Source organism: Lagenorhynchus albirostris, chromosome 19 (assembly GCF_949774975.1).
Source record: "Lagenorhynchus albirostris chromosome 19, mLagAlb1.1, whole genome shotgun sequence".
Lineage (NCBI taxonomy): Eukaryota > Metazoa > Chordata > Mammalia > Artiodactyla > Delphinidae > Lagenorhynchus > Lagenorhynchus albirostris.
In genome coordinates, this window is record NC_083113.1 from 41,438,061 (window position 1) to 41,462,284 (window position 24,224).

General features: G+C 59.3%; 4 protein-coding genes and 1 long non-coding RNA gene across 12 annotated transcripts; 3 read left to right on the top strand and 2 right to left on the bottom strand.

The window, feature by feature from the left end:
- The first annotated feature begins 85 nt into the window (after positions 1 to 85).
- On the top strand, positions 86 to 5,303 carry HSF4 (heat shock transcription factor 4). Of its 2 annotated transcripts, none has more exons than XM_060132178.1 (13): positions 86 to 670; positions 1,303 to 1,411; positions 1,501 to 1,628; positions 1,720 to 1,844; positions 2,111 to 2,186; positions 2,329 to 2,393; positions 2,919 to 3,015; positions 3,239 to 3,392; positions 3,618 to 3,741; positions 4,252 to 4,357; positions 4,456 to 4,521; positions 4,649 to 4,718; positions 4,993 to 5,303. In XM_060132178.1, exons 1-13 carry the CDS (start codon positions 548 to 550, stop codon positions 5,142 to 5,144), a joined length of 1,395 nt encoding a protein of 464 aa, XP_059988161.1. In that variant the 5' UTR covers positions 86 to 547; the 3' UTR covers positions 5,145 to 5,303. The 2 variants fall into 2 exon arrangements, with proteins under 2 accessions (XP_059988161.1, XP_059988160.1); XM_060132177.1 differs by having other exon boundaries at positions 3,265 to 3,392; positions 3,514 to 3,741.
- Positions 5,304 to 5,649: 346 nt separating this feature from the next.
- NOL3 (nucleolar protein 3) lies at positions 5,650 to 9,364 on the top strand. Of its 4 annotated transcripts, XM_060132175.1 has the most exons (6): positions 5,650 to 6,043; positions 6,309 to 6,370; positions 6,471 to 6,585; positions 8,353 to 8,655; positions 8,806 to 9,129; positions 9,225 to 9,364. In XM_060132175.1, the coding sequence occupies exons 4-6, from the start codon at positions 8,361 to 8,363 to the stop codon at positions 9,230 to 9,232; spliced, it is 627 nt and encodes a 208-aa protein (XP_059988158.1). In that variant the 5' UTR covers positions 5,650 to 6,043; positions 6,309 to 6,370; positions 6,471 to 6,585; positions 8,353 to 8,360; the 3' UTR covers positions 9,233 to 9,364. The 4 variants fall into 4 exon arrangements, with proteins under 4 accessions (XP_059988158.1, XP_059988157.1, XP_059988156.1 ...); XM_060132174.1 differs by lacking the exon at positions 6,309 to 6,370; XM_060132173.1 differs by lacking the exons at positions 6,309 to 6,370; positions 6,471 to 6,585 and having other exon boundaries at positions 5,652 to 6,043.
- Positions 9,365 to 9,744: 380 nt separating this feature from the next.
- MATCAP1 (microtubule associated tyrosine carboxypeptidase 1) lies at positions 9,745 to 17,601 on the bottom strand. The gene is made up of 7 exons (XM_060132169.1): positions 17,517 to 17,601; positions 14,296 to 14,921; positions 14,071 to 14,214; positions 13,657 to 13,789; positions 12,430 to 12,735; positions 12,228 to 12,325; positions 9,745 to 11,206 (listed from the first exon to the last, which is right to left on the bottom strand). The coding sequence occupies exons 2-7, from the start codon at positions 14,863 to 14,865 to the stop codon at positions 11,039 to 11,041; spliced, it is 1,419 nt and encodes a 472-aa protein (XP_059988152.1). The 5' UTR covers positions 14,866 to 14,921; positions 17,517 to 17,601; the 3' UTR covers positions 9,745 to 11,038.
- Positions 17,602 to 17,793: 192 nt separating this feature from the next.
- On the top strand, positions 17,794 to 20,022 carry LOC132509891 (uncharacterized). 2 transcript variants are annotated; one of them, XR_009537158.1, is made up of 3 exons: positions 17,794 to 17,960; positions 18,550 to 18,667; positions 18,779 to 20,022. It is a non-coding gene; the product is annotated as an uncharacterized LOC132509891 (long non-coding RNA). The 2 variants fall into 2 exon arrangements; XR_009537159.1 differs by lacking the exon at positions 17,794 to 17,960 and adding an exon at positions 17,968 to 18,284.
- On the bottom strand, positions 17,873 to 23,273 carry EXOC3L1 (exocyst complex component 3 like 1). 3 transcript variants are annotated; one of them, XM_060131462.1, is made up of 14 exons: positions 23,083 to 23,273; positions 22,735 to 22,881; positions 22,348 to 22,523; positions 22,047 to 22,266; positions 20,891 to 21,503; positions 20,694 to 20,811; positions 20,433 to 20,558; positions 20,233 to 20,333; positions 19,920 to 20,030; positions 19,045 to 19,174; positions 18,798 to 18,920; positions 18,546 to 18,713; positions 18,345 to 18,469; positions 17,873 to 18,271 (listed from the first exon to the last, which is right to left on the bottom strand). In XM_060131462.1, exons 1-14 carry the CDS (start codon positions 23,192 to 23,194, stop codon positions 18,082 to 18,084), a joined length of 2,460 nt encoding a protein of 819 aa, XP_059987445.1. In that variant the 5' UTR covers positions 23,195 to 23,273; the 3' UTR covers positions 17,873 to 18,081. The 3 variants fall into 3 exon arrangements, with proteins under 3 accessions (XP_059987445.1, XP_059987443.1, XP_059987444.1); XM_060131460.1 differs by having other exon boundaries at positions 17,876 to 18,271; positions 22,735 to 23,272; XM_060131461.1 differs by having other exon boundaries at positions 17,899 to 18,271; positions 18,558 to 18,713; positions 22,735 to 23,271.
- Between the last annotated feature and the right edge of the window lie 951 nt (positions 23,274 to 24,224).

Below are 24,224 nucleotides of genomic sequence, written 5' to 3' on the forward strand. Positions count from 1 at the left end.
GCAGATGCCGGAGGAGGGGTCCGGGCAGGGGTGGGAGAGTTCGAGACCTCACGGTTTACTTCCACTGGTGCGGCTGCGGGGGTCAGTGTCGGGGCACTCGCATCTTCCGAATGACAACGCCCCAGGGTTCGGCGGGAGGGGGCCAGCTTCTCCTTCCCCCACCCTCCCGCTCTCAAGCTCGCTCCTTTCTGCCCCTCTAACCGAGGCTTCACTATGCCCACGCCATCGCCTTATAGGACTTTCCCAGCCCACACCACGCTGTGTACGCTGGATTCTCCCGAAGAACAAAGGAGGAAACAGCGGGCCTGAGAGAGGGGTGGGACTCGAACGCAGGTCTACCTCCCTACCGCACCCCGCCCCCACGCACATACTGCCAGTGCTGAGGCCGCGGTCAGAGCCCCGCCCCGCTGGTTCGCACGTGGCCCCCACCTGACCCGGCGCCGGGAGGCGGAGTAGGGCGGAGCGGGCGGCAAACGCAGCACTTTCCGCGGCTTTGACAAGCCAGCGGCGGCCGGGCCCAAGCGTTAAACGGGGCCGGGACTGCGCCATGCAGGAAGCGCCAGCCGCGCTGCCCACGGAGCCGGGCCCTAGTCCCGTGCCAGCCTTCCTTGGCAAGCTGTGGGCGCTGGTGGGCGACCCGGGCACCGACCACCTGATCCGCTGGAGCCCGGTGAGGGCTGGGGCCTTTCGACTTCCTCAGTGGTCCCCGGGATTCCTCCACGTCAGTGAACGTCCACGCTCACCCTGTCCCTGCCTGGGACGGGGCTGAGGGTCCCTTGATTCAGCCGTCCAGGGTATGCGACGGCTTGGAGGGGGTATTCGAGATGGAGGTGAGGCGACTTCCTCCGGGCAGAGGACAGGGTAGGAGACTTCTGGAGGAGACCTAGAACCCGAAGGATCTTCCAGGTCATTTAGTTCCCACCGTGCCCATCAGACAGATTGGAACACAGAGAGGCCAGGAGAAGGGAAGGGCTGGGCCTGGTTCTAGCTCAGAGTCACATCGCGGGTCTTGGAGCCGTCCGGGGCTGGAACCCAGGTTTGCCCTCTGCTCTTACTTTCAGAGAACCGAGTACGGAGTCTGGGTGGGCTGAGATAGAGATTGTGGTCGCCCCAGGCTAGGCCAGAGCTGGTTCTGGCCTGGCCTCGTCCCACGTCCCCACGAATGGTAGCCTCGGTCCCCAGAGTGAGTGCGAGTGTGTATGCGCGCGCGCCAGAGCGCTGGCTTCGCCGTGGGCGGGCACCGCTCACGGTGTCGTCTGGTCTCCGCCCGCACGGTGGGTGGGCGGGCGGCGTTCTCCACAGAGCGGGACCAGTTTCCTCGTCAGCGACCAGAGCCGCTTTGCCAAGGAAGTGCTGCCCCAGTACTTCAAGCACAGCAACATGGCGAGCTTTGTGCGGCAACTCAACATGTGTGAGTCCCTAGGGCCGGGCGGGACGCGGGCGTGGGTGACTTGGTGCGGGGGGGCGGGGCAATTTACGCCCCCACGCCCTACTCCCTAGACGGTTTTCGGAAGGTGGTGAGCATCGAGCAGGGTGGCCTGCTGAGGCCGGAACGGGACCACGTCGAGTTCCAGCACCCGAGCTTCGTGCGCGGCCGAGAGCAATTACTGGAACGCGTGCGGCGTAAGGTGGGGGCGGCCTGCAGGAACCAGCAAACCGGGGTGGAGGTGGGACAGCTGTTTCCTGCGACTCTGACTTGAGGGTGCCTCCCACCTGCAGGTGCCTGCGCTGCGCGGCGACGACGGCCGCTGGCGCCCTGAGGACCTGGGCCGGCTTCTGGGCGAGGTGCAGGCTTTTCGGGGAGTGCAGGAGAGCACCGAGGCGCGGCTGCGGGAGCTCAGGCAGTGCGGGGGAGGGGGCGGAGGAGGATGGGGAGGGGGAAGGGAGGGTCTGGGCGAGGGGGCACTGGCTTCCAAGCGTTTCTAGGCAGCTCCTTCCTCTCTCATGCCTTGGCGCCTCCATCGAGACCAATGGGCCGAGCTGAGGAAGTCTGTTGTCTATGGACGGGTGATCATCCGAGTGGGCGCCGGTTCAGGCCTGCCATTCTGTGGGGGGTGGTGACCGGGCGAACTCTCAGATGCCTCAGCACCCCCCCACGCCTTTCCCCCAGGCAGAACGAGATCTTGTGGAGGGAGGTGGTGACGCTGCGGCAGAGCCACGGTCAGCAGCACCGGGTCATTGGCAAGGTGTTCCTCTCCCCCCACCCCACTTCTCTCTGTCACTCCTCAACGTACCACCCGCCCCCCAGTCCTGGAAGCCACCTGGAGTGCCTCGTTAGGGTGGGAGGCAAGGTCCAAAGTATGAGTTAACCCTTTGCTTTCTCTTCAGCTGATCCAGTGCCTCTTTGGGCCACTTCAGGCGGGGTCCAGCAGCGCAGGAACTAAGAGAAAGCTGTGAGTGAGAAACCCAGGGATGCCCCCACCCCTTCCAGGACCCTCACAGAAACCCAGGCAGGACTCCTTCTCCTCCAGAAGCCCCTTCACCTGGAATCCTCATTCTTTTCCCCTGCATTACAGTCTTCCTCACCCAATGGCCATCCCCCCAAGGGCCCCCTTCCAGGGCTTTCCCCCTCTACCCCCAACTCTACCACCAAAACCCCCACTCTCAGACCCCTCAGTTCCAGGACCTTAACCCCATATTTCCACCCCATCATCCCCTTACCCCTCACCCCAAAGCATCCCAACAGTAGAGGGTCTGGGTCTCAAACCACACTCCCTCCCTCCCTTCTCTACCCCCAAAGGGCCCCCATCTCTGGGGGGAGCCCCTTCTGCCTCTAGCATGTGACTGATGCCCTGGCAACAGGCCTCAGCTCTGCTGACTTGGCTGCTGGGGCCTGTGGGAGGGAGGTGGTGCAGGCTGAGGGGCATGGGAGATGAACCTACCCAGCCCCCTGCCTGTGCCCTGGCCACCCTGCACAGGTCCCTGATGCTGGATGAGGGGTGCCCAACACCAGCCAAATTCAACGCCTGCCCCCTACCTGGTGCCCTCCTGCAGGACCCCTACTTTATCCAATCGGTAGGTTTTTGCTTCTCTCTTCTCTAGAGCACAGCTTGGTTTATGGAGAGCCTGTTCCCTTTCCACATTCCCCAAAAAGAAGAGAAGATGGAGGCCAGCTTTCCCTCCCACCAGACCCAGGCTCCCCAGCATGGGCCCAGCTTCCTCCCTCAAACCTTCCCCCTTAGATCTAGCCCATGTGGTACTGGTTGGGTTCTGGCTCACCCTGTGGCTTGAGGTGAAGGGCTGGGCCTCATCTTCTACTTACAGCCTCTCCCAGAGACCACCCTGGGCCTCAGCAGCCCTCACAGGGCCAGGGGCCCCATCATCTCTGACATTCCGGAAGACTCTCCATCCCCTGAAGGAACCAGGCTTTCTCCCTCCAGTGGTGGCAGGAGGTAAGAGGGACAGGGGCTGCCCTCTGGGGAGCCTGTGGCTGAGGGCCTGGCAGCCCAGATGGCTGTGGGGATGGGGGAGAGGGCAGTGCCAGGGTCTGGCTGAAGCTTTTCTCTGGTGCAGGGAGAAGGGCCTGGCACTGCTCAAAGAAGAGCCAGCCAGCCCAGGGGGGGAAGGCGAGGCCGGGCTGGCCCTGGCCCCAAACGAGTGTGACTTCTGCGTGACAGCACCCCCACCGCTGCCTGTGGCTGTGGTGCAGGCCATCCTGGAAGGGAAAGGGAGCCTTAGCCCCGAGGGGCCCAGGAGTGCCCAGCAGCCTGAACCAAGAGGCCCCAGGGAGGTTCCTGACAGGTGAGCAGAGAGACCATTTTTGACTGTAAGCCCTGTGGGCCACTTCTGCAGCTAGATCAGCACTAACTAGCCCCCAGACTTCCCAGCCTTCTCTGCCCCTTGGTGGCTGGCTGGTCGGTTGGGCACCAAGGTCTCACCTGATTTCTGAGAGCTGCTCTAAGGAGTACCAGCTTCAGAGGCCCCTAGAAAGTGGAAACATGTCAGTGGTAGGGCTCAGGAATCTGCATTTTAAATGCAACCACTGGGGTGCTTGTAAAGATTGTAAAGTACGCAACAGTTTAAGAACCACTGATGTTGATAATTGCATAGGGAGGGGACACAACCCAAACCTCAGGCCAAAAGTAGGAGGCAGAGGCACTCTGTGTGCCCCTCTACGTGTGTGTGGGGGGATCGTCTTCCAGCATTTTCTATATGTTGTCAGATTTAGATCCTGATGTATTCAGGTTCCTTGGGAACCTAATGGGGGGTGGGGTTGGGCACTGCAGGCCAACGGCAGTTTTCTGTGCACAGGGGGCCTCTGGACCTGGAGAGAGGAGCCCGGAGCCCGGAGAGTCTGTTGCCTCCAATGCTGCTTCGGGCCCCCCCTGAAGGTGTGGAGCCTGCAGGGCCCCTAGATGTGAGTACACCTTCAGCAGGGCAGAGGCATGGGGCTTGGTGGGGTCCAGCTGCTTGTGCAGCCTGGGGAGGACACCACTGACCCAGAGCTCCCCCTAGGTGCTGGGCACCAGCCTCCAGGGGCGGGAGTGGACTCTCATGGACTTAGACATGGAGCTGTCCCTGGTAAGATGGGGGTGGGGAGGGCAGGGGGTTCAGAGTTGTTCGGCCAAGCCCTTTGGTCCACAGCTGTTCTCCCTCAGCCAAAGCCCCAGCTCCCTCCCCAGCTGCTTCCTGGGGTTCTCTCATGCAGTTGCAGCCCTTGGTTCCAGAGAAGGGTGAGACTGAGCTGGCGGTCAAGGGGTTAAATTCTCCAGGGCCAGGTAATAATTGTGGTGACTTAGGACCTGGGGGAGGCCCATAGGGGCCTGAGCTACCATGATTGCGTGGGCGGGGCAGTTGGTGTCTTGGAGGGAAATCCCCGGAGGCAGGCTGCTCTGCAGAGTACTGCTTAAGCTGCTTGAGCCGCTGGAAGAGAGTGGGGGGTTGAGAGTGGATGTTTCATCCTAACCGGAGGGCAAGGCGAGTGAAGCTCTCCTTCCCTGAAGAAAGGAAGCGACCGTTTCTCCCCGCTGAGCACAGCCCCACTCCTCCTAGGGAAGGACTCCATGCTGGGGACACCACTCCTGCTGGATGTCCAAGCCGCTTTGGGAGGCCCAGCCCTCAGCCTGCCGGGAGCTTTAACCATTTACAGCGCCCCTGAGAGCCGCGCCTCCTACCTGAGCCCAGGGGCCAACCCCTCCCCCTGAGAGCCCCCTCCACTCTGAAACCAGCCTGGCTGAGGGGTGGGCTGGCCGGCAGCACGCCCGGCTCGGCTTCCTTGAGCCCCTGCTGGAGGCTGAGTGAAGCCCCTCCTACCTTGGCAGCCCCTCTCCAATACCGAGCCCTGCATAAAACTGCGTTTTTTTCTGTGTTTCTGGTCTCTTTTCTCTACCGACCATGGAGCACAGAAGTCATGGGTGGGGGGCGACTTGGCATTCGTAGCAGCGTCCAGATCCTAGGGCTTTAATCGAGGAACCCTTGAAGGGTGGAGGTGCTTGGGGAGCCTGCCCCTAGTTCTCCTGCTTAGGCCCCATCCTCCGGGTCCGAATCCAGGGCTGGCGCGTGGCCACTGCGACCTCCGGGAAGCGGGGACTTTTGGGGTCACACCCAGCACCGCAGTGCATCCGTTCTGTTAGCCTGGGTAAGCTGGTCTCCTCTGAGCCTTGTCTGTGACAGGCAAAGATGGGTGTAAAACGCCTGGGAATTGCCGGGGTACTTGGGGCCGCGGGCTTAACTGTCCCCTCCCTGACTCATCCGGCGCGCCCGGGGTGAAGAGGGAAAGCAGACTACGTGTACGAGCCCAGGCGGTACGCGGCCTCTGCGGCCTGCCTCCCCGCGTCCCGGGAAGAATGGCCCCCTTTCCCCACCCCCTCCGTGTTCCCGGCAGCCCTGGCCGGCCCGCCCCCGCCGCAGCTGCTGCTTCCATCTCCACCGCGCCCGGCCCTTTCTGCCTCGTCATCTCCTCCCCAGCCAAGGCTCGACCAGTGAGTGGGGCCGCCGGGAGCGCACGGACCGGGAGCTCCCCGGACCCCCGGCTGCGGTAGGGAAGAGAAACTGAGTTTGGGCAAAATCCGCGCCCCACCAAAACCAGCCGCACCCGAAGGAGGTCTGTGAGCCCCGCCCCTCGGCAGGACTCTAGCTCTGGGGCTGGGTGGAGGGGAGTTAAGGGTTCGCACGTGCGCAAAGGCTCCCGCAGTTTTCCACCACCTTCGCTCCCTAGCAAAAGGACGCGCGGGGAGCGAGGTGGGGAGGGCGACAGAGACCCCGTCCACGCCTCGTAACTGGAGCTGCCTGGTGCTCCGGGAAGGATCTGGGCTGTGAGCACTGAAGGAGATAACTTCGGTATTCACTTCCTAAGCATTGAGTTTCAGGGTGAGGACCCGTACCAGCTGGTGTCTCTGCACCCCAGACAGGACAGAGGACAGGACTCGGGGTAACGGAAGGAGGAGGCTAACATGAAAAGAACTTGGGGAGGCGTGAGAGAGAAGGAGGGGCCGGTCTAATCTTCCTCCTCCCTCTCTGCACCTGTACAGAGTGGATTCTGTCCTCCCTCCCTTCCTGCACTCGATTGGGGGGACAGGCTTGGGAAGCCTCAAGTGAAGAGGGCAGAGGAGCCACAGTACACAGTGCAGTGATGTCAGCCTAGTGGTGAGGCTGTATGTTGTTCACTGGGGTACAGAGGAGAAGGAACCAGTCTGCTTGTAGGACACTCAGGCATTGGGGTGGATGAGGGGACATTTGAGTCTTGGAGGATGGATCCACAGCACGAAGGGAGGAAAGGGCATTCCAGGCCTAGGCAACAGCATCTGTGAAGTTTGGGAAGTGCCAGTACTGAGTGGTGGAGGGAAGTGGGGGAAAGCCTGGCTGTCCAGGGGGTGGGAAGTGAACAGATAGTCTGGATTCTCTCTGATAAGCTGTGGGGGTGTGGGGGACAGGTAGTTACGGCTGACATTTTGCTTGGCAGGAGACCTTGTAGTTCAGGCTGGAGCAAGTCAGATTCCACTCCTGCCACTCGATCTCTCTGTGCCTGTCCCCTTATCTGTAAAATGGGGACAAAAGCCCTACCCCAGAGAGTTGTCAAAGTCACTGTTCTGTGGGGGTGATGGGATAGGAGTGAGCGGTACTCAGAGAGACTGTTACAGGAGATGAGGTGACCATGGAGGGGTTGAGGGAGATGCTGATATCTCACTGAGAAGTGGAGGAGCAGCATTTGTCCCTGATGGGACATGAAGGGAGAGAGAGGGGTAAAGGGTAGTCCTGGTCTCTGCTCATGGCCTGGGGGAAGGGCTGACACTTCAGTATGGCTAGGAGGGGTGAAATGACCAGGGAGGCATAGCATGACACCAGGTAGTGAGACCTGGGAAGCAGGATGGGGGCTAGGACCAAATCCTAGACCTAGAACCAGGTAAGGAGGTAAAGGAGGGACCCCAAAGGGAGGACGAGATCCAGGAGGGTGTTTTGTGGACAAAGCCAAGGCCAGCGGAGATGGGCTGAGAGGGGGAGTGGTCCAGGGCCTGACCTAATTGCCCGTAATGCCAGGGGCCTTGCTGCCTGGGTCAGGCCACCCAAGAGGAGATGGGCCATTGTCCTTGGTTGTCAATAAATGAACAAAGCAGATTAATGTCTGCCTAACACCTGCTGTTTGGAAGAGACAGCCTCTCAAAATGGGAGGATCTATGGAGGAAAACAGTGAAAATTCAATGTTTGCTGGTAGCTTTTGTGAGTTGGGCCCTGGGTACTTAAAGATGATGGCTGTAAATCACTCCCAGGGCAGCAGGGAGACAGTTTGGTCTCAGGTGATGTCGGGAGATCTTGGTCAGAGCTAAGACTCAAGAGAATTCAGGTATCCCTGCTCAGGTATTAGAACCAGGAGAGACCATGAGACCACTTTGGGGTTACAACATGGTGGTGGCATTGGTGAGGTGGTGCAGGGGCAGGGCCTGTCCTGGAAGGATGGACCTCAGGATAAGGGGCCTGGACTTCCTCCGGTGGGTGAGAGAAGCAGCGGAGGCTCTTAGCACTTCAGGATCTGGGAGTGGGGGGATTCGGGGCTCTGCAGGGTCTAGGATGGAAGTGAAAGGCTAGACTAAGTAAGTGGTGAGGTTGACAGAAATATTGGACAGACTGGGAAGAACTTGACTGCAAGCTGGGTGTGGGGGTATCAGGATCAGTTGTAGGTCTTTCTGCCTGTTAAGTTGGGGAAGCAGGTTGGGAAAGAGAAGTTAGTTTGGATAAACTGGGTCTGAATGGATCGCAGGATCTGCAGGTGGCAGGGGCTCAGGAGGGAGGACATGCTTGGGGAGAGCCGTCAGAGTAGAGACCCCAGTCACGGGTGTTCACTGGGGCCCTGGGAGAGAGGTCAAGGTCAGGGGAGCTCCGGCCCCCACTCTCTCTCTCCCCCCACCTCCCATGCAGCCCCCACCATGGGCAACACGCAGGAGAGGCCATCAGAGACGATCGATCGCGAGCGGAAACGCCTGGTAGAGACGCTGCAGTCGGACTCGGGGCTGCTGCTGGATGCGCTGCTGGCACGGGGCGTGCTCACCGGGCCCGAATACGAGGCGTTGGACGCGCTGCCTGATGCCGAGCGCAGGGTACGCCGCCTGCTGCTGCTGGTGCAAAGCAAGGGCGAAGCCGCCTGCCAGGAGCTGCTGAGCTGCGCCCAGCGAACCGTGCGCGCGCCCGACCCCGCCTGGGACTGGCAGCACGTGGGCACGGGTGAGAGCGCGCGCGAGGGCGGGGCCTAGGTCAGAGGAGGGGGCGTGGCGTGGGAGCAAGGAGTTGAGGTCTTCCCCAAAGACCCGCATGTGTGCAGGGGAAACCTCAGAGGGGTAAAATGAATCTGAGGCACTCCCACCTCCGCCGTAGGCTACCGAGAACGAAGCTACGACCCTCCATGCCCAGGCCACTGGACTCCTGAGGCAGCTGGCTCAGGGACCGCATGCCCCTGGCTGCCCAGAGCTTCAGATTGCGATGAGGCGCGGGGTCCTGAGGACTCGGAGGCAGCGCAATCCGGAACCCTCGAGGAAACTGAGCCAGAGCTAGAAGCTGAGACCTCTGAAGGGGCTGAGCCGGAGTTGGAACCCCAAATGGATCCTGAACCAGAGCCAGGGACGGAACCAAAGCCCGACCTGGAGCCGGAGCCCGACCTGGAGCCGGAGCCCGACCTAGAGGCTGGGGACGAATCTGAAGGTGTGAGGCCGACCAAACCTGGTGGGAGGGCGTGGCCTGGGGGGCGGAGGGGGGGGGGTCCACCTGACTGACCACACCCCTTCCGTCATCTCTAGATTCCTGAAAGCCTTAAAGCTGACAGGCCGCTCCTCGCCCTAGCAGGATGGGATCTAGGATCCTGCCCTGCCGGGGTCAGATGCCACGAAGCCTCCCTCTGTCCCAGTACCACTGAAAGTGAATAAACTCTGGAGGGTCAGCTTGGACTCTGTGATTCTGGCTCTTTGCCCAGGAACTAGGGTGTGGATTTGTACCTCTAAGTCCCAATGACCTGGGCAGCCCTGTGCCCACGGCCCAGTCCTCAACCCCTTTCCATCCTCAATAGCCCAAGCTGTACCCCTGGAGAGTCCCCAGTGGGACAAGGGCCAGACCCTTGGGCCCTGCTCCACAGCCCTTTTATCCTCGTGAACCATTTGGGGACATGTGTAGTCACCAGCCCCACCTCATGAAAGCCCCTAGGCCTGGCACAAAGAGCCAGGAAAAGGGTACTTCTTTCCACTTAGAGAAGGCTAGAGCTCACCACCTTGGGAAGTGAGACTAGAAAGAGAAAGGGATCTCAAGTAGGCAGAGCCCACACAGTTCATTGTAATTGTTTTAATTGGCTTCTCTCAGGACTGGGAGCTCAGGGAGGGTTGTGACCAGTTAACTGGCACACAGAAGGCGCTCTATACATATTCACTGACTAAATGAATAAGGACTTTGCAGCTGTGTTTCCAAGTTTTCAGATGGGAAAACTAAGGCCAAGGGAGGGAGTAGGACAGGGTCAACCTCACACAGCTGAGTCTGAGATGAAACTGGAAGCAACAGTTATCTTGGCACCTCTCCTGGTCTAGGAGGGGCTCAGAACTAGGAACGAGGGGCCTGCCCCTCAGGCTTAATTGTGGCTGCTGCCAGGCTATGCCAACCTCTGCCAGAGACCAGCTGTGAGGGTGTGGGCAAAGACAGGGACAGTAGAGGCCAGTGCAGGGGATGAAGGCAGGGCCAGGTGAGCTCTTAGCTTGATTCGCAAGGTAGGGGTGTGTGTGTGTGTGTGTGTGTGTGTGTGTGTGTGTGTGTGTGTGTGTGTGTGTGTGTGTGTGTGTGTGTGTGTGTGTGTGTGTGTGTGTGTGTGTGTGTGTGTGTGTGTGTGGGTGGGTGTGGGTGTGTGTGGGTGTGTGTGGGTGTGTGGGTGTGGGTGTGTGTGTGTAGCTAGGAACAATTGGTGCCTTCCAGAGGAGCCCTATTCCCTCCATCAAACCTTCAGAAACTGCTGCGTCCCAGCCCCAGTAAGTAGAGCACATAAATAAGGAATAAATACATGACAGTGGGAGAGGCAAAATGCTGGAAAGCACACCCCAGCCCAGCTGGGTCTCTACTACCAGGATCCCTGCTCCTTGAGTCTGTGTGAAAGCCAGGACCTCAGGCTCAGGCAGTCACCCCCAGAAGAAGGGAGATCCCCACCAGGACCCAGTGAGAGGTAGACAGCATGAAAGCTGAAGGAGCACCAAGGGGCCAGGTGGGGAGGAAAGGACTGGAGTATGCAGACACCCAAAGCCATCTCGTGCAAGAACAAGTTTCTACTCCCAAGCCACCCCCTCATCCCCATCCAGCTTCCCTCCTGCCCCCAGGCTTTTCCTCTGCTCAAAAGGCAGCTGGAGACAGGAGGGCAGATTTAGTTTGCCTGACATGCTGCTGTTGGCCTTCAGGGTCCCAGGAGGCTAGCAAGGGGCACAAACTCTCTGCTGTTGCCTCTCCTCCCTCCTGAAATGCTTCTGCCCTCCCCATTCCCCAAGAAACACGCAGGCTGTGGAAGCACAGAGCAGCCAGCTTCATGTTCTGGGGGCTGATCTGGAGCCCTCTTTCCAGGGCCCCTGCCTGTAGCCCTCAAGCAGTATCAGTCATCAGGCAGCAGGCGGCCCAGCTCTGCCTCATCCAGCCGGTTGGTGGTCATGATGTGCTCCAGCTGCTGCCGGTAGCGTGCTAAGTCCTGCATGAAGTGGGGCACCCGGGTTTTGTCCAGCACCCCATGGGGCCGAAGGTGATCTACATCCTCATAGGACACCTGCAGGAAGAAAGCTGGGCCTCAGGAGTAGGCAGGGTGCCCTGGCTTTCAGGCAGCTGGTCCCAGCTCTCTTGCAATGGCCCATAGCCCTTTGCTCCTGCAACTCCTCCCTCTCCCCTCCTGATCCACTCCCAATGTTATGTACCCTGAGGCTCAGTCCTGGGTGTTTGCTCTTTCTCTCAACACCTTGTTTTATCATCTACGTCCTACAACCTCACTCCTGTCTCCAGTCCAGCTTCCCCCCTCACCTCCAAACCTGGGTATCCAATTGCCTTCTGAACGCCTTCCCCAGGATATCCTTCAGGCACCTCAGACTCCGCATATCCAGCATTACTGGGTGCCAGCCTATGCCATCCCCACCCTCCTCGCAGCCCCCTAGGTCACATTCCAGGTGGGCGCGTAGTATCTGTCACCCTCCCACTCAGAGTGGCCACTGAGTTAAAAAGATCCACTCTGAAGATCTCTCCAGCTTGCTGCTTCCCCTCCATCTGCACGGCCACTGCTGGGTTATGCCAGACCACCGTCGAGTCTGCAGAAGTGATTGGAAAGGCCTCCTCCTTTTCCCCCTGCACTCCCTTCCCTAGGCCTCTCCTCCCATATGACAGAGGGAGCCTTCTAAGGCAAACCATCTGTGCCACTCTTCTGCTCAAAGCTCCTAGGATTCCCCATTGCTTTGGATGAAATTCGACTTCCTCAGCCTGGCACAAATACCCAGCACCAAGGACTTGTTCCCTGGCCATTTCTCCAGCCTCCTTCCCCAGGCCTTCCTGACTGCTCCCTTGGCCTGGAATGCTCTCACCTCCTTTGAAGTGCAGTGTCTACACACACACCTGTGGGCTGGCTCAAGCACCTATATTGGCTGCCAGACTGTCATTTCACCTCCTGTGCTCACCTCCACCCACGCTCCCCCCATCAGAGAGGCCTGGCACCCAGTCCTCAGTTGAGTTCCAATCAGAGGCTCAGGGAATACCGCAGTGATGGGGAGAGCTGGCTGGGCCCTCGAAGGCCCGTGGTCCCTCACCTTGCCCAGCGAGGTCAGCAGCGGGAAATCGATGGTCTGGCGATGCCGCAGAATGCGCACGATGCCATCCAGGTACACCTGATCCTTGCTGAAGCAGCCTGTGGACACGGGAGGGCCGTGAGCCCTAGGCCCAAAGCCCCACCTGAACCCCCCCCGCACCCCTGCCACAGATCAGGACACTCCCCACTGCACAGGCGCCCACCGGGCAGCGAGGTGTCAGTCTGGCCGCGCTTGGCGCGCACGCAGTACTCCCAGCGCACGTCGGCGTCCTGCACGTAGCGCGCCAGGTCCTGGAACAGCTGGCGGAAGGACATGTGCGCGGCGCGGTGGATGGTGTAGTAGAGCAACGCGGCGCGCCACAGGAAGGGCTGCTTGCGGAACAGCACACTGTGCAGGCTGGCCAGGCCCTCCTCGGTGGGGTTCGCTGGCCGCAGCCCATACTGCAGCCGGCCCTCGGCGCTGTGCCACGGCTGCCGCGCGTTGTTCACGCCCCGCAGGTAGTGGGTACCTGTGGGGTGGGCGAGGGAGAGGCTGCGCTGGGCCGCACATCCAAGGGACCCTCCTGCCCAGCCTGGGTCCTGGTCTGCCCAGCTGGGCAGCGACTCTAGCCAGCGACTCACATATCCTTATGCCTCTAAACTCAGGCTCTTACACAAGTCCCCTCCACCCCAAACTCAAACTCACCCAACCCCAGGCAGCATGAAGACTCTCCTCAGGTGAACTCACACCCAAGGATCCAGAGTCTCACATACATGAACCCTCCCTCACCCGTCCAGGGCTACACACACCCACACAAACTCTCCCAAACTCACACTGCCCCCCAACCCCCAGAGAGGTGCAGGAACTCACACACTACCCCAGCCCCACATCCTGCATGCCCATATCATGCTGATGTCCCCAGCAAAAACCATCTTTTGCCCAGAGCAACAGGATTCTTGATGAGGAGGGACAGACAGAAAAGAATAGTAATTAGTGTCCCATGCTCGCTTTTCCAGGCTGGCCCTAACCCCTCCTAAACCCAGCTCTGTGTGTTTTCAGCTAATTCCATTCCCAGGATCTGAACTTCCACCCACCGGGGAGGGCCTGCATGTTGCCTGGGCTTGTGGGACCCTTAGGGCTCTCCCTCTGGCCTGTCTGGGCCTCAGCAGTCTTGCCCCACTGTCAAGGGAAATCATAGAGGAAGTAGAGGGAGGAAAAGATACCCAGAAGGAACAAGAAATGAGGGTGAGCCCAGAGAGTGGGCTGGCATGTTCTGGCCTATGTCTGTGAGCCAGAGGAAGGAGGTAGCTGCTCCTGAAGGGAAGGGGCCCATCCTCCGGAGGGAAGGGGAAGAAAGAGAGGGGGTGGGGTTACTGGAGACCCTCACTGCCCCCCCTTGTCCCAGCCCCCTCTCACCCCTACCCGCCCACCCGCCTACCCACACCCTGACCTATCTCGTGCCGCAGCATGCCCTCCAACCAATACTGGCGGGCTCCAGTCAGGTTGATGGCCAATGTTGGTCGGCTGTTCTCCACCATCATCACTGCCTGGGACAGCAGGTCCTCACTCAGCTGCACCACAACCTGCAGGCGGCAGAGCCCTGAGCCATGGCCACCAGCCCAGGGACCAGTGTGCAGGTGGGCCCACTGATGCCACAAGGCAGCCAGGCTGGACACTTGGCCACAACACCTACCCTTCCCCACCACTGCCTGGAGCCAGCTCCCACCTTACCGGGGCAGGGGCAGGGGCAGGGCTTGCCCGAGGTCACTAGCTCCATCAGTGTCGAGCTGGGCCTGGCATTGCCCACTCAGCAGCCTGGTTTGGAGCATGTGGAAAGGGGGCCTCGCAGGCAGGGCGAACTCACCTCCCCAGCGCAGCCCTCCTTCTGCATGTATTTGCGCACAATGGACCAGATCTGGCACTTGGTCAGCAGCTGGCCCCCAGTCGCAGCCTCAAAGCGTTCATAGGTACCAAACTTCTCCAGGACAGCCTCAATGATGCCAACCGCCTGCACAAAGGGCCACAGTGGCAGGTCAGGCCAGGCCTCTCAGGTGGTAGGGCCAGGGTGAGGTGGGCAGTCTGGACTGACCTGATGGAGGAACTGTCCAGAGGCCTCACTGTACTTCCCCAGCACAGCCGTAGGCATGGGCTCCTGATACTCGAACTGTGGGTTGTAGGTGTAATGGGACTGGAAGAACTTGTCCCGCTCACGGTCCATGTTGGTTGGCCGCAGGGCCACCAACATGCAGGGGCTCTTGCTGGCACCACGGCCTGCACCCTTGCGAGTCTTAGCAATGTGAGGCAGGGAGGCCGCAGGCCGCAGGGTGCCCCCACCTGGGTCCCGTCCCTGTCCAGGTGGCGCCCGACCCTGGGTGCTGCCCCCCCGCCGGCCAATACTGTTTACGGTGTAGGTGCTCTCACTGCGACGCATGTGGCCACGGTGGCCCAAGTGCAGCTCTGAGAAGGGCTGCGGCTCAGGCCGGGGCCGCAGGGCTGAGCGGACTGAGAGAGCCAGGGGCAAGGCCAGGGACCGAGGCCAGGGGTACAGTGCTGTCCCATCTCGGTCTGAGGGCCTCAGCCTGTGGCCCAAGGATGAGGGACTGGATGGCGGGCTGGGGGGTGCCTGCTCATACACCTGAGCCCCTGAGTCCAGCACCATTCTGTCCTGGTGGTCACATCCAGCTGGGTCACTCCAACTCCCCACACGGTCGACTTCTGGAGACACAGAAAGGCATGTGGAGACCAGCATGAGTGGGTGTGGCCTGAGGACCAGCAGGCCTTGTGCTCCATCCACACTGCCCTTGCTGGGCCTTTGGTGGGCCCAGGACCTGACGCCAGGTTCTAACCTGACCCCTCACCTCCACCCTAGTGTCCATCCCCTCCAGCAGGCTCACCCAAGCAAGCCGGACTGGGGGAAAGCAGGAGGAAGAGTCTCATACACCCAGCTAGATGGTGGTTACTCAAATCCCCTTAGACTGTGAGCTTCTGAGAGCAAGGCCTAAGCCCCTATTCATGATTCTTCTAATCCCTGTGCTCAGCGCCCACCCAGACTGGGAGTTTGGTACAGTGTAGCCTCAGCTGCCAGGATGACAGGTGAGGGGGTCTCACTACCTTCTACCTGCCTTCTACCTACGGCATTTTCTCAGTCTCATCCCGCCCCTCCCTCCTGGCTGCATCCACTTCCTCCAGCTCATTGGGATTGGGCCTCAGTCAGTTTGAATGCCTGCAGGCCCCTTGCTTATGCTAGTCCCTCCACCTGGAATGCTCTCTCTCCCGGGGCCATCTGCTCAAATCCAAATTAGAATCAGCTTTTGGTGAGCAGAGGGAAACTTCAGCAAATCCAAGCCAATCCCTGGTCTGTCCCCTAGAGTCATCTTTCTAGTGGTCATCCAAGGCCAGTGTCAGGACACTCACCCCTGACTCTGTACCAGGGCTCAGTCCAACCCAGTCTCTCCCCAGAGACTGACTGAAGGCTCCAGCCTCCAAACTCTCCTGCCTGCTCAGGGACATAATTCCAGCATTCCTCTCCTTTCCTACATCTCCTGCACCATCAATCTCTTCCTCTCTACTGGATTCTTCCCATCAGTATAAACACATGTTGTTATTTCTCCATCTTAAAAAACAAAACAAAACCCTCACTTGACCCCACACACTTCCAGCTCCACTGCATCTCCCTCCAGCGGTTTCCTAGGGCAACACAACACCTCAAGTCGTCTATACTCAGTCTCCAATCCCTTCTTTCCTGTTCTCTCTTCAATTTCGCTTCAAGTGGGGGCTTTTGTCCCCCACTCTCTATCAAAACTGATCTGACCAAGGTCACCAATGATCTTCGTATTGATCAGCAGAATTTGACAAATTTAATGACTTCATCTTGGCTTGGCCATGTTCTCCACTTGGTTCCCAAATACACTGGAACATGGTTCTCCCACCTCACTGGCTGTTTGTTCTTGGTCTTACTTGCTGGTAATCCCTATCTTTCTGACCTCTTGACACTATAATGTCCAGAACTTGGAAAATTCTCTCCTCTTCTCCGTTTATGCTCACTCCCTAGGTGATCTCATCCACTCTCATGGTTTTAAATATGTCAGCCCAAACTTCTTCCATGAACTTCAGACTAGTGTTGCCAGTTCTCCGTTCAACATCTTTACTTGAATGTCTAACTGAACATGTCCCCCGTCTGGAGTGCTTTCCCCTCATATAACTGCAGGGGTCACTCTCACTTTCCTCAGATTTCTGTACAAATATCTTTTTAGAAAAGCTTCCCTAACACACCCTCTATAAAATAAACCTACCCTAGACACTCTCCACCACAACCTCCCCTTCTCCACAATATTGTCCTATGATGCAGTTATCACCATCTGAAGTACAGTACAAGTGAGCTTATCTGTTTTCTCCTTTTAAGTGTTCACAGCTGTGTCCCCAGAACAGTTGCTTAATAAAGGAATGAAACCAAGAGCCTTTGTCCTTCTCAGAACTGGAATCATCCCTGCACTTTGCTTCCCCATCTAGTTCTGATCCCCTCCCCCTCCTCCCGGCACTCTGCCTAGTGACAAGCTGCTAGAAAAGATTTCAGGCCTCAGGCTTCCCTCCCCTGAACTAACTATACACTTTTCTGGATTCCTCACTGGTCTCTGGGGCCTCTGCTTGTACTAATCCCCTTCATCTCCACTTCTTTCATTTGACCTACCTCTTTGCAATTACCAGAATATGCCTGTTTCTTTCATGTCTCAGGTCCTTCTGCCAAGAATGCCCTCCCAATGTCTCCCCGTGGCAAACTCCTTAACCATTCTTCAGGACTTGGTTTAGGCCTCACTTCCTCCGGGAAGCCTTCCCAGCGTCTTAGAGGTTCCCAGTGCCCAGGCGGCTTCTTTATCATCCTAGGCTGTCACTGTTGGAGCCTAGGTCCGTGTCCCCCCATCATCCCCTGAACTCCCTGAGGGCAGGGACGGGTCCGATTCACCCCCATGACCAAAGTAGCCAGCTCTAGATGCAGACTGAATGAAAGATGGTTGTGGGAGGAGCCCAGGCTGAAGGCGGAGTCTGGTGATAAATGAGAGGGTGTGGCCTGAGCCAATAAGAAACTCCGGGAGAGGATAACGTGGAAGAGGAGCCAATGGGGACTGGGAGATCGAGGAGGGGCGTGACCTCCAGCCAATAAGAGGAGGGGGATGGGGCAAAGGGAGTGCCCAATGGAGGGCGGGGCCGGAGGACAATGGAGCGGGGTTCCCTGGTGGATGAGGAGGGGTCGCGTCGAACGCCTTCTCGGCCTCTCGGGGGTGGGGGGATTCCGTCCGCGTGCCGCGCCCCCACCTGTTCAATTCTCTTCTCGCCGCCGCCGTTCCCACTCCGCAACCCCGGCCGCCGGCTTCCCAGCCCTCGGGAGCCGACACTGGTGACGCACGCACTCGGGCGCGCGCACGCTCAGACGAAGGCGCGCGGATTCACGTCAATCTCCGCGGCCTCAAGCGCCCGAGGACATGGCTGGGGGTGGGGCCAGGCAGAGCCGGAGGGGGTCCACCATCGGGTCACGCCCCTGGGTGGGGTGTTGTCTTAAGCCCGCCCCCTCCGCCTCCATAGTTGGACTCAGCAGTCGCGCGGGAGACGCGAGCTCGCTGCTGGCGCACGGACACGTGGGGATGTAGTCCGCATACAGCGGCGGGAACCCGGGTGCTTGGAAAGCAGCCCATATACAGGTCTGATGCCGGGATAGGTGGGGCGCAGACGTATTTCAGAACTAGAGACAGGATACCTTAGGTATGTCACTGCACTTGGAACCCCTGACCTTCGCGGGGACTTTTATTTCTATCCCCGCTTCTCCAACGCACACAATTCAGGCGTACGGGGGCCGTGGCTTTATTCTGGGGGCAGCCGAGGGTCAGGCACAGGACCCCGAGGGGAGGCAGGAGGACAGCGGGGGTGCAGGTGCTGGCACGAGGCTGAAGAGTGCGCGTCCACCCGCTGGGGGCGAGGGCTGCGGGCCGGCCTGCAGAGAGCTGAGTGCGGCCAGGCGCTGCTCTCGGGACACGTCCCCGCGCAGGTCCAAGAGGGCGGAGACGTGATCCTCGCTATGGAGTACAGGTGCGTAAGCCCCGCCCAGCCCCCCCGGGTCCCTCCTCCCTTCCCGGCCGGTCTTCGCACCTCACGTCGGGAAATTGTTGCCGCAAGCCTGCCACCTCGAGACCAAGCAGCGTGGGGTCGCGGAGGTTCAGCAGCTCCCTCAAGGCGAGCAGCACTGGCGCGCACTGAACGCTCTCCTCCAGGCCCTGAACACGTCGGGGTTGGTCTCTCTCCAGCCCTCGGCCCCTACCCAACCACTGAGACTCCCGCCCATCTGCTCACCCAGATTCTCACCAAACCGAGGAAAAGCTCCCGAAGCTGGGCGGCATCGTGCCGCAGGCGCTCGGCCGCCTGGGTCCGCTCGTCAGCACCGCGGCACACTAGGCGGCCTTGCATCAGCGCACGTAGGTACTGCAGCACCACGGTACGCTCCGCCTCAGCCAGCAGCAGCTGCGGGGAGCACGATCAAATGGTTCCAGGACGCTTTTCCCATGGGCGCTTTCCCCCCTCCCCAGCCTTCCCCCGCAAACGCACCTGGACCGCAGGATCCCGCACGTGTCGGAAGTCCTGGCAGAAGCTCGCGGTCCGCTCGCACACGTCATCCAGCAGCTCTGGGCTCGATAGCCACCGGCGAGAGGGCAGAGCAGCGAATAGGGGCTGGAGCGGAGGTCAGAGACGCGGCTGGAGGGACGATTCAGATCCGGCATTCCCCGCAGAGACCCCCCCCCCATGCATACGCTGTATCTCCTTCTCCCACCCCCATCTCCGTCTGAAGCCTCACCTGTAGCTCCGCCAGCAGCGCCTCCAACACCAGGCGGCAGATCCTCCTCTGCAACTCGTCCAGCGCTGCCTCCACCGGAGCCAAGGCCCCTGGAGCCACCCAGTCGGGCTGCAGGACGGACACGGAGGAGCTGGACCGACCAAAAGTACGGCTTCAGGACCAAGGCCAAGGCCCGAGAGGCCCTCCGTTGTCTAGCCACTCGGGCGCCACCTAGTGCCGCAAGTGTGTTCCGTGAGGGGGCAAGAAGGGCGGCTCCCTGCACTTCTGAAAGTCTGGGCCACGGATTGAGGATGGGAGTGGTGGGCTCAGCGAACTAGAAGGGACATAGGCCAGCTGCACCTGCCTCTAATTCGCGGTGTGACCTTGGGCAAGTCATGTCTTTCAGTTTCTGTTTCAGTAAGGGGAGAGAGTTAATCCCAGTCAGGAGGGAGTCAAAATCATCGTTAATTTGTTTGTCCTCTCTGCCCCCACCCCAAAGAACATGAGACCCAAGAGGAAGGGAATGTTTTTGTTTCGTTCACAGCTGTAATGCCAGGCATAACCTGGCACAGAGTAGGGCCTTGATAAATATTTGTTGAATGAATGAATAATTGACACTATGTGCCAGGTACTGTGGTAGGTACATTTTATGTTATCTCATGTGATTCTCAGAATGTCCATTATTACCCATATACTACTGATGACAAAAGCAAGATTCAGAAAGATTAGGTAACTGGCCCAAGGTCACACAGCTAGTAATTAGTAGAACTAGGATAGGAACCCCAGGGCTATGTGAGTCCAAAATTCCGAAAGGCCTAGTGTGAGCTGGGTCCATACCTAATAGGTGTTCAGTCAGGGGTTAGTGAAGGTGGGGTTCAGCGGGGGCCTCCTGGTACCTGAGTGCTGATTGGTGGTTGAGGGTGGCCAGTAGGTAGGGCACGTAATGAGGGGCCGTTGCTTCCCCCCTGAGGTGGTCTCGGGAGAATCGGATCAGAGCATCACTGAAGCTGCAAAGGGCAGAGGCGGCTCCTGTATCTGCTGTCACTCTGTGCAACCCCAGTCCTTGGTACTCTGGCCCCACCTCCAAGATACCCAAGGCCCTGTTTTGAAGGAGCCCTTTTCCACAGGTGTGTCTTATCACTCAGAGCCCCTTAGCGCTGCCCCAGGATCAGGGCCAGGGGTTGGGAGTGGGTCAGTGCCTTGGCAGACCTCCTTAGGAATGCGCTCAGTTCTGACAGTGCCATGCCATGCACCCGCCGCTGCAGTGACTCACTGACCATTCTGGTCACGCGAATGTTCTCTTCCAGGATCTACAGGCAGGGATGGGCAGCCATCAGCAGAGTCCTAGTCCTGCCCTCTTTCCCTTTCCCTATGAGAGCTGCCCCCCTGCCTTGCCACTTTTCACCCACCTGCAGCACGATGGCTGGCATTGGTGAGTGGTAGAAGCCAGATGGGTCTGTGTCAGGCTCCTGCTCTCGGCCCCACTCAGCTACATCCCCGTCCAGTGCCTTCTGCAGCCACTGGGCCACACTTGCCTGGGGAAAGGGGCAAGGTGCAGCAGTATGTAGCAGGGCACTGACACTGCTAGAGACAGGTGGACATGCGACTCCACAGATACAGGCCCACAGCTGGTCGCAGAGCTGCTCTGAACCCAGGCCCCAACTACTCACCTGGACTTTGGCCACAAATATTGCCTCCAACTGCTCGATGTTCTCCAGGGTCAGGAGGGGCTCCAGATCAGACACATCAGCCTCGGGCCCTAATTCCAGGCTCCCCATCATTTCTGGCCTAGACATGGGTAGCCCAGTGTTACATTGAGCCTCCAGCCTTTGATGAACCCACTTCCCATTGCCCCAGGGACACTGACCCCAGGTACACATGCAGTGCCCAATGCAGCAAGGTGAAGGCATCGGCAGCTTCCAGCTGAGGCCCTTCCAGGAGTTGCTGCAGGCAGCGGCGCAGGCCGCTGTGCAGGGTGTGGGCCCACAGCCGGACCACGTTGTAGTGTGGTGGGCAGCAGGGTGCTACCAGTGCCTCAGCCGCGGCCAACTCTGCTGGTAGAGCCACCCGCAGAGCCTCCAGCCACTCTGCTAGTGCCCCTGGCCCAGGCTGCAGAGGTGTCCCAAAGTGGATCTGCTCCAAGCCCTCCTGTAGTGCCCGCAGACAGCGCTGCCGCCAGTCCCGGGCAGCCTGCTCCAGGGAGGTTGTGCGCCCAGCGTCCACTTCGGCCACACGCATAGCAGCCACCAGCAGGGCTGGATCCTCCCGTGCCAGCCGCCCTGCAGCCCCTGCAGCCGCCTCCACAGCCTGGCCCAGAGCCTCAGCCAGAGGGCCCAGCCCCTCGAACACTGGCAACTCCAGGCCCCCGAGAGGTGCCCACGTCTCCTCTTGTAGCTGCTCCAGTTCCCGAAGGCTCACATATGCCTCCAAGAGTCGCTGGGCATCAATCAGGGTCTGTGTGTGGGCCAATGCAGCAGGCACTAAGCAGGGAGAAGAGGCAGCCCTGGGTCTCAGCCTTCCCACCTGTGCAGTGGGTATAGCAGTAGATGCTGAGGCCCTGGGGCTGGGGTGATGTGTAAAATATTTAATTATCAGTACAGTAGAGCATTGGTCAATCTGAAAGGACCCAGGGAAGGGCCTACATGGTGGGCCAGGGGTAAACCCTTGAGCTGATGGAACATGAGGAAGTCAGCGATCTTGGAGGGAAGGCAGGGAGGAACTGCGGGGAACATACAAGTGGCTATTCATCCACCCCGTTAGGGAAATAGTTTAGTAAATTAACAGCCAGGTTGGCCAGAGCCACTTGGTGTCAGTCCTGACTCAGACATCCCATGCTTGGGAACCCCAGAATGAACTAATATGCACCCTTTCTTCATATGCCATTTGAAGCCTGAGTTACTGTCTGGGAGGTCGCCCACGTGTCCATCCATGCAATCTCCCACTGGCGCCCCAGGCCCTTGATCAGTGATGGTGTTTGTCGACTACCTGTCGGAGGACTGCGGCCTAGGGCCCTACACACTCACCAGCTCGCAGCCGGGGCAGCAGCTGAGACATGGCCTGCAGTTGCTTGTGTTGCACAACCTGCTCCCGCAGGGGTTCTAGGGTCTGTGCAGCCTCAGCCATACCCCAGAGCAACCCATGAGCCTGGCCCAGGGCTTCGCGGGCTCCCTGCACCGCCTCAAGGGCCCAGGCCAGCTGCCGCACACCGGTCTTCACACCCTCCAGGTATGACTGCACCACCGACTGTGGGAGAGAGGCAGCCAGTGAGGCCTGGCCAGTCCTGCAGCCCGCCCTCAGCACTCCTGCCTCCTGCCTGATGCCCACCTTGATGCGTGCTTCCAGGGAACAGGTACGCTGCACCTCGCGGCTACGGTACTGGCCGAGCCTGGCCAGCTGCTCTGGCCGGTAGAAGATGCCCGAGGCCCACTTGAGTGCTGCACCCCGGGCCAGCTGCTCCGCCCTCTCCTGCTCCGGCCACTCAGGCCCTGGGCAGGAAGAGCCTGGGCAGCCGCGTCAGTTGGGCAGGGCCTGCAGGAAGTGGCTGCCAAATCTGCTCCCCTTCCTATCCCTCGGCCTGTCCCCCAGGGCAGTCCACTCCTCTCCCTGCCCTCCCTATAGAGCTCCAGCCAGACCTGGCAGGGAGGACCAACCCCACCATCCCCATCTTTCTTGCCACCATCCCCCCCTCAGCCCACCCAGAAGGGCTCATACCAGGGGGAAGTGCGGGCTGCATTTTGTCCCTGGCTGCTGAGTCCATGGCTGGTGGAGCCGGAGCGGAGGTAGGAATAGGGGCGAAGGTCCAGGTTAGAGCAAGTAGAGTGGGAGCGCCTCTGAGCTGCAGCCTCTGTCTAGGCCCCACTGAGAAGGAGGAAGGTTCTTGCCCAGCCCCCTCCGGAAATGAGAGGGAGGTGGGTGTGATGGGAAGGAACCTGAGACACCTTTGCCTGCCGGGTTTCTCAGTTTTGCCCCTCAGATGCAAGTGAAACAGGGTAGGCATGGGCCTCCACTGGACACCGCTCCTGCTCTGAGTTGCAGAGGACAGTTTGATATGGAACTCACCAGGCTTGGCCAGGCGTCCAGTTCTCCCTCCTCCACAGATAGCCTTGGCCTTGAGGATGGCCCTCTCCCCTGGCCTTCTTGGCAGAGCTGGGTACTCCCACCACTGGCTCATGAGACCCACACCTCAGCATGCAGCAAGAGACTTCCTCTCCCCAAGGAAGCCTCTGTCCCACCTCTCTGCCCAGGAGCTCCCTCCTCCCTCCAAGGTCCCGCCCTCTCCAAGGCCACATGCAGAAAGGAAGGAAGCTGAGTCTCTGGTACTTTATTCCCAACAGGAAAGAGCATCTGCACTGTGGGACAGAGTGGGGAGGGCTGGGCGCCACTTCCTCGCGGGGAGGGGGGGTGTACTCCCTGTGATCATTGAGACTTGAGCAGCCTATGCAGGATCTGTTGTGCTCAGGATACAGACATGAACTAGATGGCCCCAACCTGGATGGAGAGCGAGGTGTGCAAATATGGGTGTAGGCAACATCACAGTGTGACAACTGTGTTGACGGGCCCTTCAGAGGTGGGTGTGCCTCTGCACAGGAGCAAGAGATGACAAGCTGTCGTGAAGACGGTGTGTGGTAGGTGATCGCAGAGACGGGTGGAAGGGCTATGAAAGCTATGTTTGTCTTGGGAGTTAAAGGGAGCCATGGAAGGGACTACTAGGTAGTAATAATGTAGTGGACACTGGCTACTACCCGAATCCACCCTTCAGGACAAAGATACTTGTTCCCCCAGCTGCCAGAAATGTAGGCTGCTGAGGTCTCACAGCTGAGTCTCTCAGTCAATGTTAGGGTATAAAGGCCAGGTACCCTTGCCTTGGAAGGCCTTGGAAGAGTCACCCCAGTTTCAGAGCTCCGAGTAGGATGGGCCAAGTTCTCTGTTTTAAAGATTTTTTAAAAAAATAAATTTGCTTATTTTATTTATTTATTTATTTTTGCGGTACGCGGGCCTCTCACTGTTGTGGCCTCTCCCATTGCAGAGCACAAGCTCCGGATGCGCAGGCTCAGCGGCCATGGCTCACGGTCCCGGACCGGGGCACGAACCCGCGTCCCCTGCATCGGGAGGCGGACTCTAAACCACTGCGCCACCAGGGAAGCCCAAGAGTTTTTTGATGTGGACCATTTTTAAAGTCTCTATTGAATTTGTTACAATAT